The sequence below is a fragment of the Micromesistius poutassou genome (assembly GCF_964030765.1).
Source record: "Micromesistius poutassou genome assembly, chromosome: 6".
NCBI lineage: Eukaryota > Metazoa > Chordata > Actinopteri > Gadiformes > Gadidae > Micromesistius > Micromesistius poutassou.
Window position 1 is genome coordinate 5,355,011 of NC_140276.1, and position 18,059 is coordinate 5,373,069.

The 18,059-nt window shown below is 49.8% G+C and overlaps 1 protein-coding gene and 1 pseudogene across 2 annotated transcripts; one reads left to right on the forward strand and one right to left on the reverse strand.

Moving 5' to 3' along the window:
* Positions 1–7,146: 7,146 nt before the first annotated feature.
* Positions 7,147–12,873, forward strand: fgf16 (fibroblast growth factor 16; the record flags this gene model as incomplete). Its single annotated transcript, XM_084469235.1, has 3 exons — positions 7,147–7,417; positions 8,967–9,070; positions 12,628–12,873. 3 exons carry the CDS (start codon positions 7,147–7,149, stop codon positions 12,871–12,873), a joined length of 621 nt encoding a protein of 206 aa, XP_084325361.1.
* A 4,622-nt stretch (positions 12,874–17,495) lies between these two features.
* Positions 17,496–18,048, reverse strand: LOC311344768 (transcriptional regulator ATRX-like; annotated as a pseudogene). Its single transcript, XR_014684140.1, has 2 exons — positions 17,881–18,048; positions 17,496–17,720 (listed from the first exon to the last, which is right to left on the reverse strand). The product of XR_014684140.1 is annotated as a transcriptional regulator ATRX-like (transcript).
* Positions 18,049–18,059: the final 11 nt, after the last annotated feature.

The window sequence follows — 18,059 nt, forward strand, 5'->3', positions numbered from 1 at the left end:
GGTAAAGAGTTTGCGTCAGTGCGGAGATATTCTAAGATACAGAACGTCTGGCCCTCTTCACCTTTCTGTAACTGACCCGGCATCAGTATGTCACTGTCTCCTCAGCTAAACAAATTAGAAAGTTTGATTCATCAATGTTTATACGAGAGAGAGGTATTCAATTTCAAACACAAGCGGGAGAGGGAGAAGGAGGGGAAAACGAGTGTGCAGCCATAACAAGATCAGAAAGGAGTTGTAAAGAGAGAATGAAAGAGAGAAAGATAGAAAGAAAGAAAGAAAGAAAGAAAGAAAGAAAGAAAGAAAGAATGAAAGAAAGAGAAAGTGGGCAAGAGTAAAGAAGAGGTGAAGGATTATAGAATAGAACGACAGGGAGAGGGAAAATAAGGAGTTAATAGAAAAGGCAGAATGAAGACAGAAGGGCAAAAGAGAGTGCGAGAGGAAAAAGGACAAAGTGGTGAGAGGAGAGAGAGAGAAAGGGGGGAGGGAGGGAGAGAGAGGAGGGAGAGAGAGAGAGAGAGAGAGAGAGAGAGAGAGATGAGGGAGAGAGAGAGAGGAAGGAGGGAGAAGGGAGAGAGAGAAAGGAGGGAGAAGGGAGCGAGAGAGAAAGGAGTGAGGGAGAGAGAGAGAGGAGTGAGGGAGAGAGAGAGAGGAGGGAGGGAGAAGGGAGGGAGAGGAGGGAGAGAGAGAGCAGAGGGAAGGAGAAGGGAGGGAGAGAGAGAGTGGAGGGAAGGAGAAGGGAGGGAGAGAGGAGTGATGGAGAGAGAGAGAGGAAGGAGGGAGAGAGAGAAAGGAGGGAGGGAGAGAGAGAGAGAAGGGAGGGAGAGAGAGAGAGAGAGGGACAGCGCAGCTGGATTGCCATGTAAATAGCTGTGCAGATAGGTAGGCTTGGGCTCCTGGCCAAGGGTTCTACAAAGGCCTCCTAACATCTGTTCCAGGGTTGATTCCTGCTCCATGTTGTAGTAAGAATAATAGTCTGATTCTGCAGCGCCTGATCTCTCATCAGACAGACTCATGATCATGCATACACACTCGTCTGAGTGCTAATGTCAGACTGCAGACTCTTCCAGGGCTGAGAACCCCAGAGTAAGCTGTTATTACACCACACTTCAATCAGTGCCGAGGCGCACAGACAGGTGGAACGTCACTCACCAACCGATCCCTTCTTCTTTTTTTTTCCTCCGGGTGGCTACTCGGGCTCCTTTTTATTCATTGCTGAATCGTGAGGATCATACGATTTGTCAAGCATGAGCAGGAATATTAAGGTCCTGTTGAAGCGGCTGCTCGGAAGACGGGCCTTGCATAAACTCTGGCCGGGGCGGACGAGACTGTTGTTTTGGTGAGGAACACCGGAGATTAGCATACCTGCGTATGCTAATGTTGTGCCGAGCTAAGCTGTGTGAATAAATCAGCAAAGTTTTTCCTCTGTTGTCCCTCCCAAAGTGCGAGAAGAGAGGATATGGTCGTCCGCCTTTGAATCAATCAATCGTCTTTACCTACAAGTGAACATGTGTGTGTGTGTGTGTGTGTGTGTGTGTGTGTGTGTGTGTGTGTGTGAGCATGACAAAGTTAGCCACAGGCAGGCCACGTCTGGAAACTCAGATGAACAGAAACACAAATAAAGATCTTTTTTTATTGGACAGCTCTCGTGAATCTTTATTTTCGTTTTTTTTTTTTTTGCTCTTCTCCCACAAACACATGAAAGCAATTTGTACCGCAAATGTTGGTTTTACACTGTGTTCCTTCTTGAGTATACTAGTGGCTTCTCTGACCCGGCCGGCAAGGGAGGGGGGGGGGGTCAACGGGGGCTCCATTTGTTAGTGCTTGACAGCAAAGCAAAACAAATTAATTAATGAACACTGTAAACGGGGGTGGTAATGGGGGAGGGGGGGGTGTGCGAACTTTGGTGCTGAAACATTACACCATTACCCAAATTCACATGCGTCTGTGTGTCTTCAGTCCCTGGGACCACCACAGCACCACACACCCCTCTCCCCCGACGCCCATCCTACCCCCCCCTCAACACCCCCCCACCCCCACCCCCCAGCCTCCCCTCAGAGGCCCCCCCCCCCTCCCCGTGCGACCCAGCGCGGTGCGCAGGGCGTCCTTGAACAAGGCCAAGGGACCACCTGCGTGAAAGAGGAGACCCTCTCTGTTATGTCTCTGCTCGGGAATGAAATAACACGGAATCCAGCTCTGCAAATAACTCATAGCAAAGATCATTTTCCGCATGCCGCTTGACAAAAGGTAAAATAAGAACAGATGATACCCTCTCTGTCTCTTGGGGGAGTGGTGGGGGGGGGGGGGGGGGGGGGGGGGGGTGGAGGGGGAGATATGGGTCTGCAGAACCGAACCCTGGCGCTCTTCAGCAAACAACTCAACCTCTCGTCTCGTCTGCTCCCTCGTACAACGAGGAAGGCCGGTGTCGGCGAACTCTGACCCCTCCGGCAGACTCGTTAACCGGGGAGGGGAGGGGCGCGGGGGGAGGGGGGGGGGGGGGGCGCTCTTGCCTGCGATCCCAGCCGCCGCCGCCGACAGAACGTCGGGCCGTTCCTCATGCCCTCACTTGGCCGAGGGGTTAAGCGGGCGGCGAGGGGGGGGGGGGAAACCCGATCGCAGAGAGGGAGACAGCGAGCGAAGGAGGGAGGGAGGGAGGTTGGGAGAGTAAGGAGGGGGGGGGGGGGGGGTTGCACAACATGCATTCGCAGACCCTGCACCCCGCCCAGAGGTGGCCGGTCGGATGGAGGAATGTTCCCGGGTTCTGAGGCCCGTCCACGCCGTACCGTGCCCCCCCCCCCCCTCAAAGAGAGCATCCTTGAACAGGCCGGCCAGCGAAGGCTGAACTCATTACGGATACCTGGACTAATCATAAGACAGCCGATATGCTGGAAGGGCTCTGTGGAGGGATGACTCAAAATAGACTTGCCCCTCCATGGCAGTCCCTTGGCGGGACGGGGGGACAGGGGGGCGGGGGGGGGACAAAATTGACACCCGTTTCTTTATGTAAACCATATTGGTCTTTGGGTTTCGTGCAAGCCCCGCGCGCTCCTCTGAAGAGGATACATGTGAAGTTTGTTGAATCCAAATAAACAGGTGAGGCGCTTATTAGACCCCAATTCACATCGCGAGTGTAGCCTCGTTTTCAATCCGAGCTCCCTCGCTGCGGGACTCACGGGAGAGCGACTTCAAAGCCCCAGCCGTGCTCTTGAGGTCATTATCTTCGTTCCTATGTCCTCGGCAGGTTCTCGGCATATGGGAACATTTTACCTCCAGATTTTTTTTTTTTTTGTTCCCAGCCATAAATCTGCCGTGTCAACTATAAAATATAGCTGACCAGTAACAGATGTAGCTCTAATAGCTACAGAATATCTAAATCAGGACTTTACCACCTCTTGATTTTCAGCCATGTTCTCTCGATTTCGAGCGACACGATGACACTCTGGAGAAAGGCTTGTTGCGTTTGTACCGGAGTTGTTTTTCGGTTACAATCGGTCTCACAAATCAGACTTTACATAATAATCTAAATTCGTATTTCAGAGACTGGATATCAATCTGATGTCTGATTTGAGGGACTAGATGTTAATCTTAAATCCGATATGTGAGACTAGATATTAATCTGAAGTCTGACGGCAGATGAGATCAAATCTGGGTGAATGGGAGTTCCTTTTCTTTCGCTTCATTGTCATATCGCTGAATGTGCGGTCATAAACTGTAAGAAATAAAAGTCAACATTTTAAAGCAAAACTAAGTTGATTGGCCACTGTAGAAAAACACTTGTTTGAATCCCCTTCTGGAAGCTTCAAGCATGTGAATTCACTTTCTTTGGTAGAATATATCTGTAAGGAAACAGGACACAAGGCGTTACTCCGCCCTTTGCAGTTCCTGGTTTCCTGCCCAGGTTCTGTGCCTTCTATCAGAAGTAGAAGTTGTGTTATAGGACTGCTGGATCCGAGATTACAATTCATATTACTCTGTCATCCCTAGTCGCTTGATCTCTCTCTCTCTTTCACAATCGCTCTCTCTCTCTCTCTCTTTCTCAATCTCTCTCAATCTCTCTCTCTCTTTCACAATCTCTCTCAATCTCTCTCACTCTCTCTCTCTCTCTCTCTCTCTCTCTCTCTCTCTCTCTCTCTCTCTCTCTCTCTCTCTCTCTGACTCTCTCTCTCTCTCTCTCTCTCTCTCTCTCTTTCTCTCTCTCACTCCTTCTTTAATCCATATACTTGCAACCCCTGAGCTGAGACGAATCCACCCTTTCATCCGTTTTTTTTCTTCCTTTTTCTCCCTTTTGCAGCGCGGGCCCTGGTGTCTCTACGCAACAAAAGCCTGACCATCCCTGACTCTTCGTCAACCCCTGGCTCAATCCATCACCCGGAGGCCCCTGGACATCCATCAAGCCCACCACCTTTCATATCCAGCACCAGCTGAAAGCCACTGTCCCTCTGTGACTTCAATACCACTATGACACGCCCATGAGATTTATAGTGGCATAATTAGTAGCTGGGAGAAAGCATGGCCCCCAGTAGGACTACTCCCATGGGTCACTAATACTGCAACCTACGTATAGGCACACACACACACACACAAACACGCACACACATGTACACACACACACACACCCCCCCCCCCCACACACACACACGCACACAAACATACACGTACACACACGCACACGCACACTACCATGACATCTGCGGCACGCCTCCCAACGAACTGTGCTGTCAACGCAATAAGTGGATCATGTCGCCTTAAATGCTGATTTGCATTTCTCCCTTAAAAAAAAATACTCATCATCCCTGCATGGCAATAAATCAAGATGGAAATGGGTCCATGTAATAAGCATGTTACCAGAGAAAGGCATCAAAGCGTTCGTGCCTTTAGTTTTGCGCACGTTTCCTTCACACCGACTAACTCCTATTGTAGCTATTATTACCGCAGCCCTCATGAAAGTATTACTGTGTTGTTGAATCTTGTCCCCTCCTGTAGCCACGGTACACTGCGTACTCTTTCGGAAGGCCAGCGCCGCCTCCCAGCCGGTGAGTAAGACCTGAGGTTACCGTCTCGCACCCCCCACCATCCCGAGGAAGGGGTTTTCCACCAAAACAGTTTGTAGGAGGTCTTACGACAACACGTCCAACGGTTAAATCGCGTTATGGATGTATCCAGCTCACCGCACCGCCCCGGCCCGGCCTGCTGTCACCCATGTCTCAGGAGCGGTGAACTAATTAAAACCCTCCCCAAAGTTTGTTTTCATTTCATTTCTCGAAACGAAATCAAGGAAGGCCTGACAGAAATGAGAGCGTCTATCCGCACCGTGGGGGAAGAACGAGTTGGGGCCTGTTTTACCCATTGTGCACATAAATTATATGAAAATCCCCCATTCAATCATAAATTATACCCATTATTCATTATTCCAGTTACGGCACACTGGCCGTGTGCGCTTTCAAGTCCGCCACTTAAGCGTGATAGCACAGCTCAGGCAGGCTGCACCTGGAACATCAACACCCTGACATCAGCGGGCGATGGCTGGCCTGCCCCGGCTGACAACTGGAATTAGATCAACAACACACACCTGACTAAGGTCTGACAGCAGGGAGAGCGCACGGTCGGTCTCCCGAGAGAGGGACAACTCGGGGAGGGAATAGCTGGTTTAAGGGAATAGCGATCGTTTATGAATCGCTCTCTGTGATAGATTGAGGGGTTTGGAGGAACTTCATAGCTGAGGGTAGCTCTGGCACGGACAGGAGCCAGATAACATGGATGTGGATGGGGGGGAAGGTGCCTCATTTTCGAGGTGTCTCAGGAGGAGGGTTTGACTGGGTGAAGGTCCTGATGCATAGCCAGGATACACTGGGGAGGGCAAATATGCAAATATATACTGCATGGAGAGCAGACGCCATCATAAATCCACATCCATAATAATGCAAAATCATAAGAGAAAGTGATCCATGTTGCAGTAGGGCTTCTGTGTTTCATTCTTCCCAAACCAGTCACTGCAACAACGAAAAGGGAACAGCCCGATGAACGAAATCAGACTCTCCTCCACCATATTTGAAGTGCAAGTCATAAGCGTGTGGATTATTGTTGGACTGTAATACAAGCGGTCCATAGCTGCCAGGAGCACAGTATAAGCCATGCTACAGACGGCGTGAGGCAGCACCTGCTTGCATCGAGGAGGAGGGGATAATGCTTTCATAAAAAGTTCGGGTTGCAGAAGATTGCGCTGTGGAATAGCTCTGTAGGATATTGGAGTATATTTGCTCCCACCTACTACACACACACAAACACACACACACGCACACGCACACACACACACACACACACACACACACACACACACACACACACACACACACGCACGCACGCACGCACGCACGCACGCACGCACGCACGCACACAGTTAGTCTGTCTGACAATATGCTTTCTTGAGAAATATGTCCGAGTGACTTTTTTGTCCTGCTAGAGCGAGAAAGGACCCCTCGCCCGCGCGCCCCGACCTGGGCTGTCCTGTTTGCTTTCTCCACTACAATGATGCTCTTTTGCATTTTTGATCCGGTGAATGATGATGATGATGATGATGATGATGCGCCAGGGATCACGCAGTGCACGGTTTCCCCTCGCCTCTGGGTAAGCTATGTGGAGGCTTTATCAGACATTCTCCAACCGCATTCAGGAGGGGGTAAGGCCACGGCGCGCAGGAGCAGTACGAGGATTCCTCAGTCAGTTTGGATTTGTTTGGTATGAAGAGACTCAGGGCTCGCAGAACGGCAGCGACAGAACTGGGAGAGAGAGACAGTGCATCGTCGGTGTTAACCGTGCAAGTCCACATTTTTAGTTAGAAAACTGATGCTCGTATAAGAAAGGGATGCCAGCCAGGCGTGGCTTGCATTTGAATATCCAATGTGAGAATGCCCGGGGAGGATGTATATAACGGGGTCTTTTCCATCAGATAAACAGAGTTATCAAACTGATTAACACAGCGGAGGACGATTGATGAAGAGGACTGTAACGGATTGACCGAGAAGTGGGACGCGGCGCACCGGGCATGCTTCTTGCGTACATGGATTGGACTTTTGAAGTTTTTTCCTCTCCAGAGTCAAGTACATGAAGTACATGAACAATCGCATTAATACGTGTTGAGCGTTGAACACCATGGCAGAGGTCGGCGGTTTCCTGGGCACGATTGATTTGGATTTACAAAGTTTCCCTTCACTAGGAACTATGCCTTTACCGGACACGTCGGTGGGCTTGAATGAGCGGCTGGGACAGATCGAAGGGAGGCTTCAACGAGGTTCGCTGACGGATTTTGGTCACCTTAGAGGGATCCTGCGACGGCGGCAGCTGTACTGCCGAACAGGCTTTCAGTTGGAGATATTTCCCAACGGAACGGTGCACGGGACCAGACAGGACCACAGCAGATTCGGTGAGCTCCGCGGCGATTTGGCCATTTACGCACCGCTCACGCACAGCAATACTGGGCACATTATACCTTTTTTATTTGATTTGACTAATGCAATTTTTGTGATCAAACACTTTTTTTTTTGTCTTTTTCTGTTGAACAGAAAGCGTGCATCTTGACTCGCAGCGAGCTTTTAGAGTAAGGAGTTTCCCCCAACGAAATAATCATGTCCGCGGGGGCTGAATGGTTGTAGTTCACCACAGCAGTGTGCAGGGAGAGGGGCGATCGAACATTTTCCCGGGCGGTCTCGCTGCGCTTTGGGCGCAGGTGTCTCTCTTCGCCCGGTGACGCGCGGTGCGCAACGAGGGGCCGTGCGTCCCTGTCGCCGCGCGCCCTTCTCCCCAAGGCAACCGGTTTACACCCAGCTCCTTCCCCTCCGCCCTCCCGCCCCCCCTTTCCATCCTTATAGTATAAATAATTTGACTTATGGTTTGCATCAGAATGATAAACAGATCAGATAAGGTGGAAAACATGCACGTGTATTGCGCCTTTTATATCCGCCAAAGTCACTTCGCAGGTGCAGCCATGCGTTCTGGCTGGCGGTAGGGGAGGGGGGGGGGCTGAGGCATTACTACTGAGGATTGTTATTATCCAAACAAAATGTTTACTGTGCGAGGTATTCATCGAAAAACAAGGCGCTCTATAGGTTTGGGTGGTCCATGTGTTCCAAAACACTGTCAGAGGCGTGAGAAGTGCATGGCTCTGATTGAAGGGCAATGAAACCAACTATGTAGCTGCAAGCCGCACAAATTAGAGGCTTCCTCTGTGTCATTCTCTGGCAGGAGATGCAGTCGGAGGCATGGGGACCAGGTGTCCGTATTGTTCGTGCCATTCGAGGCATCCAGCTGTCGTCTCTTGATCGAACAGCCCCTTGCATCCCAGTGTGAGGGAGTTCATCTGAACGACGTCAATAGCCCTTAATTATACAGATTTGGAACTCGGTACTTCCTCCTAAGAGCAGACGAGTTGTTCCCGTTGCTCGCTCCTTCCTCTGAGTCAGCGTTCCTACAGCTCCTTTACCAGTAACCTTACGCATCTTACATTTCCAGTCAGAACCATTTCAAAGACAGGACTATTTATAGACGATGGAATGGGATTTAGTGAACAGATCGGTGCTCTTTAGTCTAGACCACAGCTCCAAAAACAACTTTTTAATCTTGTGTGAGAGGTCGTGATAGGGCAGATGTCTGCTTCACCCTCTCTGACATCGGATTATCTAATAACCAGGTTGGCAATTTTTCCCCAGCACTTTCAGCAAGTTCATGATGCAACCTTGAGAAATTCAACATAGACCTTTTTAATAGAGGGTATGGAAGCGACACAGTAAAAACAAAACATTTAAAGGGCTAGTGAAGTGAAGAAACCCATGCTTTTAACATGATCTATCGTCTATAGGCCGGCTGCAGTATAGTAAAGTGTGTTTGTGTGTGTGTGTGTATGTGTGTGCGTGCATATGTGTGTGTCTGTCTGTGTGCGTGTGTGTGTGCGCGCGTGTGTGTGTGTTGGCCCCCAGGTATCCTGGAGTTTATCAGCCTGGCGGTGGGTCTGGTGAGCATCAGAGGGGTGGACGCGGGACTCTACCTGGGCATGAACGAGAAGGGAGATCTCTATGGGTCGGTAAGTCAAGTCCCCAATCGCTCTACCGTTACACAGCCGTCTAACACACAAACACACACACACACACACACACATGCACCCACACACACGCACATACACACGTACAAACACATTACATGTACAGACACACACATCTGCATGCTGCCACACACTCACACAAGTACAAACACACCCACATGTACAGACACACACACACACACCTGCACGTACATGTAGCCACAAACTCACAGAGGCAGAGGAAAAGACACACACACTCACTTACACTGAGACGCACATATACTGACATACACACACACACACACACACACACACACACACACACACACACACACACACACACACACACACACACACACACACACACATACACTGACACTTACACTTCATTTGGATATCGTCAGAGAAAAACCAACGTCATAACATCCAAACATCATATTATGGGCTGGGAGCACCGAGACCAAAATAAAAGTGTGTGTTATCTGGGTTCCCATATGCGGAAGATGAGAAACACACTGTGAGACAAAACAAACACACCCTGAGTCACATATACGCTGACCTTAGGTACAAAGATATATATATATATATTATAACCATAATTATCTGCGACAACAGGGACAGACAAAAGTCATGTCTACCAGTAAGGTAAAAAAACAAAACATGGATTGGAGCTAATCCACTTTGCACATGTGCAGTAGAAGAGAGGAAATGGGCCTCTTCATTACATTTGAGATATGCTCAAATATTTACATATTCTTTCCCGAGTGGAGATGGGAACTTTGAGAGTTTACTTCGGATGTTGCTGTTAGAGCCTAAACTAACTGGGTGAGTTACTTTGAAAAAGCAGGACGGGAAACGTTAAATACAGAAGTGTCTTGACCTTGTTTTTATATTTTTTTCTTCTACGTCAACATCATCAACAATCTGGATTTTAACTCTTTGACCCTCTTACTCTTAGAAAGGCAGATGTAGTGCCATTCAGATGGCCGAGGGATTCAGGAGAGAGGGAGAGGGAGAGGGATAAAGATAGAGAGGGGGAGAGAGGGAGAGAGGAGGGGGAGTAAAGAAGGAGAAAGAGAGTGGAAGAGAGAGACCAAGATAGAGAGGGGAGGGAGAGAGAGAGCGAGAGAGAGAAGGGGGGGGTAAAGAAGGAGAAAGAGAGTGGAAGAGAGAGACCACGATAGAGAGGGGAGGGAGAGAGAGGGAAACAGAGGGACACAGAGAGAGAGAGAGAGAGAGAGAGAGAGAGAGAGAGAGAGAAAGAGGGGGGCGGGGGGGGGGGGGGTTAAAGGCGGAGAAAGAAAGAGAGGCGGACCAAGACAGAGCAAGAGAGAGAGGGGGGGGGGGGGGGGGGGGGGGGGGGGCAGCTATCCATATCAGGTGTCCCGGCCGGGGTACCTCACGTGGGCCCCCAAATCTCAGACTTCACCTCAGCCTGAGAGGCAAAGGGAAGGAAGAAAGGAAGAAAGAAAGAAAGACATGGAGAGAAATCACACACCTGACCGGACCACCTGACCTGACCGGACCACGTGACCCGACAGACGGGGGGGAGAGGAGAGACGTGAATGCACGACTGTGTGGGATCCCAGAACGGCGGTCTTTACTGCAGTTAGGAGCCGCGCGACATGCGTTTGATCTGACCTGAGTTTCTGTGTGTGTGTGTGTGTGTGTGTGCACGTGTGTGTGTGTGCGTGTGTGTGTGTGTGCCCCTGCCTGCGCGCATTTGAGGACGTGTGACTGCATGCATGTGTAGTTGCGTTTGTGAGCGTGCACACACACACACACACACACACACACACACACGTGCACACACACACACACACACACACACACGTGTGCGTATGTGTACATGGTGCTACAGCGAGCCCCAGTCATGCGGTCCCAGAGCTGTGTTTACACACAACACATTACCGCAGAGCCACGGCACAGAGCCGGACAAACTAATTGACAAAATTGTCAATGGAATTTCATTCGGCGAGCGCAAACTTTTCACAGCAGCAGCAGCAGCAGCAGCGTTCCGAAAGAGTCTGGGACGCTGCCGGGACACACACAACTCTCAGTGAAGCTATAAGCTGCTCTCTGGGAAGAGATTGTCTGACCACAGCCCATTAATCTCAGCGGAGAAACGGGGAGACATGTTGTCTTCCTCGGACGCCCAGAATGCTGGAGTTGGAGTCCGTTTTTTTACGAGGGGAAGAGAGGCTAGGAAGGGTGGGTGCACACTGCGGGACAACGACTGGGGATATTTATTTGATATATATATATATATTGTATATATATATATTAATTTTTTTAATGCTCCGTAACACGCTGTATCCTCACCGTCTCCCACGTGTTTGGCCTCGCTCGCTCGCGCACGCACGGATGCACGCACCCACACACACACACACACACACACACACACACACACACAACCACGATATACACTGTTTTTTTTCTATTTTACGACCTCCTGAAAAATGAACCAAAAAACGGACAAATGAAACAAAACAAGCCTAACTATCCATGCGCAGCGCCTGTCGGAGAAACATCGCATGACTGCCTGGTCTTGGCACGGGGAAGTGGTTCTGGTGTCCTCCATTGTTCCCACGCGCTCCCCCAGCCAACATCTCTCTCACCTGCTGAACTCCCAGCCATCGCTCATGCTGGGCTGTCAACGGAGGCCAGGCCTCACAGCCACTCCAAGACCTGAGAGAGAGGGAGGGCGGAGGGGGGCGGGGGGCGTGGGGGAGGTGGAGAGGGGAGAGGGGAGGGAGAGAGAGGGATGGAGAGGGAGGGGGGAGGGAGGGATGGAGAGCGATGCCGAGAGAGGGAGGGAGAGAGAAAGGGAAACGAAGGGGGAGAGGGAGAGGGAGAGAGAGAGAGAAGGGGGGAGGGACAGAGAGAGAGAGGGAGAGAGAGAGGGAGAGAGAAAGGGAAGCGAAGAAGAAGAGGGAGGGAGAGAGAGAGAAGGGGGGAGGGACAGAGAGAGAGATTGAGAGAGGGAGAGAGAAAGGGAAGTGAAGAGGGAGAGAGAGCGAGAGAGAGAGAGAGAGAGAGGGAAGCGAGGAGGGAGAAAGAGAAAGGGGTGAAATAAATGGAGCGGGATGTAGAGGGGGAGAGGGAGAGAGAGATAATGGAGGGGATGTGTGTCTTGCACTGTTCTTGCTGCATCACAGGGATGAAAATAATTCCCTGAGCACACTAAAAGGTTAACGAGGAGAGAGGGAGAGAGAGAGAGAGTGTGGTTTGGGCGTAAAGTGCAAATCTGATATGTAACCACTAAGTTCCTCTCCTTGTCATAACGAGAGTTTCCAGACTGATTTCTCGATATCCCCTCTCTGACTCACAACAATGGATGACTTGCATTAAGCCTATAGGGTGGTGGGAAAGTGACATTGGCCCCGCCAGCATAATCCATCTCACAAAAGTAACACTCACTTATATATATATATATATATATATATAAATGTACAGATAATATGGGCTGATGAGTCGCGGTACATCTACGCTGTCTGACCGCCCCCGCTAACGCTTTGATCCCTCTGTCCCCCCTTGCGCGCCCCCCCCCTCTTTCGCAGAAGAAGTTGACGGCGGAATGCGTGTTCAGGGAGCAGTTTGAGGAGAACTGGTACAACACCTACGCCTCCACGCTCTACAAGCACGCCGACACGGGCCGCCTCTACTACGTGGCCCTCAACAAGGACGGCTCGCCGCGCGAGGGCAACCGCACCAAGAAGCACCAGAAGCTCACCCACTTCCTGCCGCGCCACGTGGACATCGAGAAGATCCCGCAGGCCTACAGAGACCTGTTCCAGTACAGGTGACCAGCACCCCCCGCACGGGGGAGGGGGAGGGGGAGGGGGAGGGGGAGAGGGAGGGGGAGGGGGGGCAAGGGGGGCGGGGGGCCGACAGGGCCCCGTGTCGTCGAGGGAAAAGAGGGAGAGAGAGCGTGCGTGAGAGGGGGGGGGGAGCGGGGGGAGGAGGAGCGTGACAGGACTCTCTACTCTTCGATCCCTCGCCGGGACGATCCCCGGCATTCTCCCTCCCCCGCCCCCCTCCCCGCCCCCGCCCCCGCCCCCGCCCCCGTCCCACTCCCGCCTCGGCATCGACAGCGGAAGTGTCGCGTGCGTCGCGCAACGCACTTCTCACCAAAGTAGCACTATACACAGTATATATAGGTAAGCGCGACGGAGCGGGCTACTTCCTGGACCCCCCCCGAGCCCTGCTGCGGGACCCGGGTCTACGTGGAGAGAGGACACATCCTGGCCTGCTGTTTTTTTTTATTTTTTATTTATGCAGATCACAGGTGTGGAGTTCAGGAACCCCAGGTTTCCGGACAATCTGTCATGGTTGACTTTGAGGCGCAAAGTCCCAGGACCTGAGCGAGCCACCAGAGATTAAAAGCCGTTTCCGAGGAACCACTAGAAGACGCCTATGGGTACTTCAAACATTACTCTTTACTTATTTTCTTTATTTTTTTTCGAAGGCTGGATCTCTGTACCCTTGCAACAGTAGCACTACCTGGTGAGCTTCAGAAGATGGCTCTCACCGCAAAGAACTTCCCCCTGAGAGACGGACGATCAGTCTTTCAGGGACTGTTAAAGATCACAGCTCCAGATAATGATGAGCCACTGCTGACTTCATCTGGCTCATTTGTCGTGAATGATGACCATGGAGCAGGCAAGCCAGGGCCATGAGAGAGGGCAAATAGCACATATTACAGGAGGAGAATAGGGTTAGCGATCCATGCGGGTGAAAATGACACATATCCTATGCGCTTAATGTGTAATAAATGTCAGCTTAGGACAGTGAGCAGTTCAAGAGTGCACATGCTTAAAAAGAAACAGAGATAATACCTTCCAGAAACGTTGCCGTGTTTAAAGAATAAAACGACCCAAGTAGAAACGGTGAGGCGGTCAAGTTGTCAACCAAACTAAAGCTGGTTAAACTGAAGGCTAAGTTATGTGGAGGGATCTGGACGACCCTCGCAAACGCAACAGTTCATCTCGAGGGATTATCCCTTCCGTTTGAATCTGATTTGTTGGATGTGAGACATGAATAGGTAGATCGAAGAGCACTTACTTTAACCCTAAAGCCAGTCGGGAGTTCAATGCATGGAGCTAGCAGGCGTGGCCAGGGGGATAGTCAGATCATCCAGGAGAAATTCAATGTAATACATTAGGGGAAGCTCTGGGTAAACGCACTTCTGCGACTGTGGTTTTTTGTAAATGTAACCTGTGTATTTTGATGGCTCCTGAAAGGACTGTGACTTGTTGGATGGTCAGAGGTAAAAAAAAAAAATGCAAGCAACTTGAGGTGTACATATGGGTGACGCTATTTATGAGATGTACAATATATTTATTTTATACATTCAAAGTATAAATATAAATCTATATATTTATTTATTGCAAAGACTCTATTTTGTAATGAACTTGAAGGTAACAGAACGGTAGATTCTACTGAAATTATACAAATTATACAAAATACCAAAAAAAAACAAGATCAATTCGACAATAAAATTGTCCTGCTATTGAGTACTCATCGTGGAAGACTTTTTTTGCTTGGCTAAGAATCTGATGTAACAATTAAAGATATATAAAATACGTGAAGTGTGCAAAGTTTTTATTCCATCTTGCTCTACTTGATCTCACCCGAGAATGACCCTGACTCCAGCGATGGAAGTTGGCTGACGCACCGCTTGTGGTCGAGTTAAATTTCCAGAAAACCACCACAACGTTAAACATACCAAGACTGTCTGACTTATTGCTTGGGGGAACAAAAAAAAGGAAAACACTTGTCCCTGGCTAGTGATGTAAGAACACGGTGCTGTACACAAGTGAATATAGTCTTTGAATATTACCATGCTTAAATGTCATCTGAACAAGACCGCCTCGGCATTTTGCCCAAAAATGCAGACATAATTTGCCCAACATAATTTTGAAAACACGGGGTATAGAGGGATAGGGCAGATCGATTTCATCTTCCTGAGAGCTGTACAATATCATGGCAATTTGCCTCATAAACCCTTGACTAAGTCAAATTGTAGAGGCCCTCTCAGGACTGCATGCGGCCTTTCCTAAGCCTCCATCCACCCTAGAAAATCGGATTCCTCATGCAACTGGATCTCAAGCCGTAATTGACTTTACACATCAGTGTGGATTTAATGCCGGTGACGGTTTGGTTGGTTGAAGTCGGCCCCCCAAAAAAAAGGAGCTCAGTCATAGCGCGGGGACTGTGTCACAGGGATTTTTGTTTTGTTATGACAAAGGACAGAAACAGCTGCACGCTACTTGGGAGCTAGCTAGCATGAATGTGAGGCAAAACCTGGAGTGGTGGTGGTAATCCTGGGGCTAAGAGGGTATGGGATCAACGTTTCAACATCTGCAATAGTTGTAATGTTTCTTCACTGGAAGATATCTGTAAGCTGTGAGCATAGGCTCCCCCGAGGGCCTGGAATGGAAAAGTCCAAAGACATGCAGGGGGAAAACCCTGGCAGACTGAGAAACGAAAACAATACAGAGAGAGAAAGGGAGAGAGGTGGGGTGGTTCAATGAAAGATTGAAGAGGACGACGACAGTTGGGACATAGGAGCTCAGTTCCAGAAATGTATTAAATGCCTCTCATTTTCAGCGAAATGTGCATTATCATCCCGAGCATTATATCTGCCATCTAGATAGAAGACACTGCTTCATTAACGGTAGTGAGAAGGTTAGAGATGGTGAGGATGAAACGCTTTGGATGATAGTAAATGTCATGGCTTAAACCTGGTCTACAATTACTGAAAAACACACACACAAGCGTGGGAGGTGGACATCCTTTTGGTCACTTTATTAAATGTTATATTAAATACTTATCAAGATAATAGCAGATCAGATTAATGACAAATCATGTTGGTGTATTTGCTAACATAACATTCTTAAGGGCAGAAAAAGAAAGTCTAGATTTCAATCTAGATGAAATACACTTTGTGCAATAATAGGAGCCAACAACTCCCCTACGAACAAAACCATGTATGCCTCATCTTAACAGCTACACCAGGATTAAGTATCAGGAGACAAATATGCCAGCAAGCTGGAAACAGGTAGTCTGGGTGCCGGGGTCTGACCAGAGAGTCCAGTGGGACCCCCTCCCTCCACACATGTCCTTGGCGTCTGGCTCAGCCAGCCTCGCCGCTGGGATCCACAGCCCTCACTTTGACGCACAAAGGGAAGCCTGGCTCTAAACGGCACGGTTCCAATTCACTTTTAGATACTTTTTTTTACCAAGACAGGGGTGGTGGTGGGGGGGGGGGGGAGGGTTGGAGGGGGGGAAGCAGAGAAGTGTCCGACAGCTTGGCAAACCGAAAGGTGCTATGTGAGGGTCCTTCCATCCTAGCTTTAGGCGCAACACAAGTGCAACAGAAACAATGAACAGGACGCACAGCGCTAATGCTAACACTTGACGACGAGAAGGATGTTACGAAAACGTTAACAGGAACTGGCAGGCAGTTTGGAAACGACACAAGCATTCCGTTACAATGTTCAGCGACAACTAATGTAAATGCCTAGAAGCGCAATTTAAAAAAGATTTTATCCATCATCTCAAACTTCATTACTTTACAGAATATTTTAGGAAATGGATATAAGGCCTTAACATTTTTTTTTCTATTTTGAGTTTTTTTTTCTTGTCGTTTTATCTCCTGAGAGCAAAAATTCGCAGCACCAATAGCATTCTTCTAGCAAGTTATTGGTAATGGAATCTATAAGGGGATAAAATGAATCCTGTCTGCAAACAACTCTGGTCCCACTCTGATTTAGTTAGGCATTTAAAACTGTATAAAAAACAACTGAGTGTAAATAATCACAAGCCCTCGTTTAAAGGGAAAAAAATGCAATGCTTGAAAGCATCTTGGACTAGAACCTTTTTTTTTCTTAAATACATGGAAAAAATGAAGAATATAGAACTGGAACATTAAGGCAGTATATACATAATTTCAGCTGAAATTTTCTAATACAACCCAGTCCACACGCTTGTCTTTGTACATTGAAAATCGTCCCGGCCTACCCTCAGTGTTTGAGAGCTGGACGAGGAAGGGGGAGGGCTGGAGAGGGGGAGAGGGAGAGAGAGGGAGAGAGACGAGGTGGAGAGGGAGAGAGAAAGAGAAAGAAAGAAAGAGATTTAGGAGCCGAGTCTGCTCCTCTGTAGGTGCGACAGGGGGCCACCGCCCGGCATTGAGCGGTGCGGCACCCTTTCCACCACCCGGAGCCTGACGGGACCCTCTTCCTGGAGACCACGTCGCAGCAGCTCGGGTCATAGTGGTTTCTCCGTGACACGGGTGCCGACCGGACCGCGGCGATCAGACGTCTGGGGTGGGGGGGGGGGGGTTGGGTGGGGTTTCCGGGAGCACATGGGGGTTGGGGACAGGGGGTAAGGGGAGTGGGGGAGGGAGGGGGGGGGAAATCGACCACTACAAGCCCTTGGAGGGCCCGGGGTTCTTGCCATGTTCTGGTGCTGGGCATGCCGTGCAGCTGCTGGTACAGCCCAGCAGGTCCATTTGGCTGAGGCCGGAGTTTCCCATCATGCCGTTCTGCAGCTGGGCCAGCTGGTTCAGGTAGGTGGCCTGGTTGGCCATGGCCATCTGCTGCTCGCGCATCTTGCGGTTGCTGATGACCTTCTGCACGTACATCATGAGCTGCACACGGGACGGGGAGGGAGGGAGGGAAGAGGTTAGTGGTTTGTTTATGGACTTTGTTGTGAACGCATTAGGAAGGACGTGGACAATATAGGTAAATGTGGAGTTTTTATTTAAAAAAAAGGTGGGAGGGTTCTTTTCAGGGGTGGGGGGGGCCTACCGTCTGCTGCTTGCTGAGGACGTCTCTGTAGACGGCCTCGCGGCGTTTCAGCTCCATCTCCACGCTGGTCTGCTGGCCCAGGGCCATGGACTGGACCTGGCTCTCCGTCAGAGCGGGGTTCTCCTGCCACTGTGGAGCACAGGGATCACACAGGGCGTCAGAACCACACCACCACCACC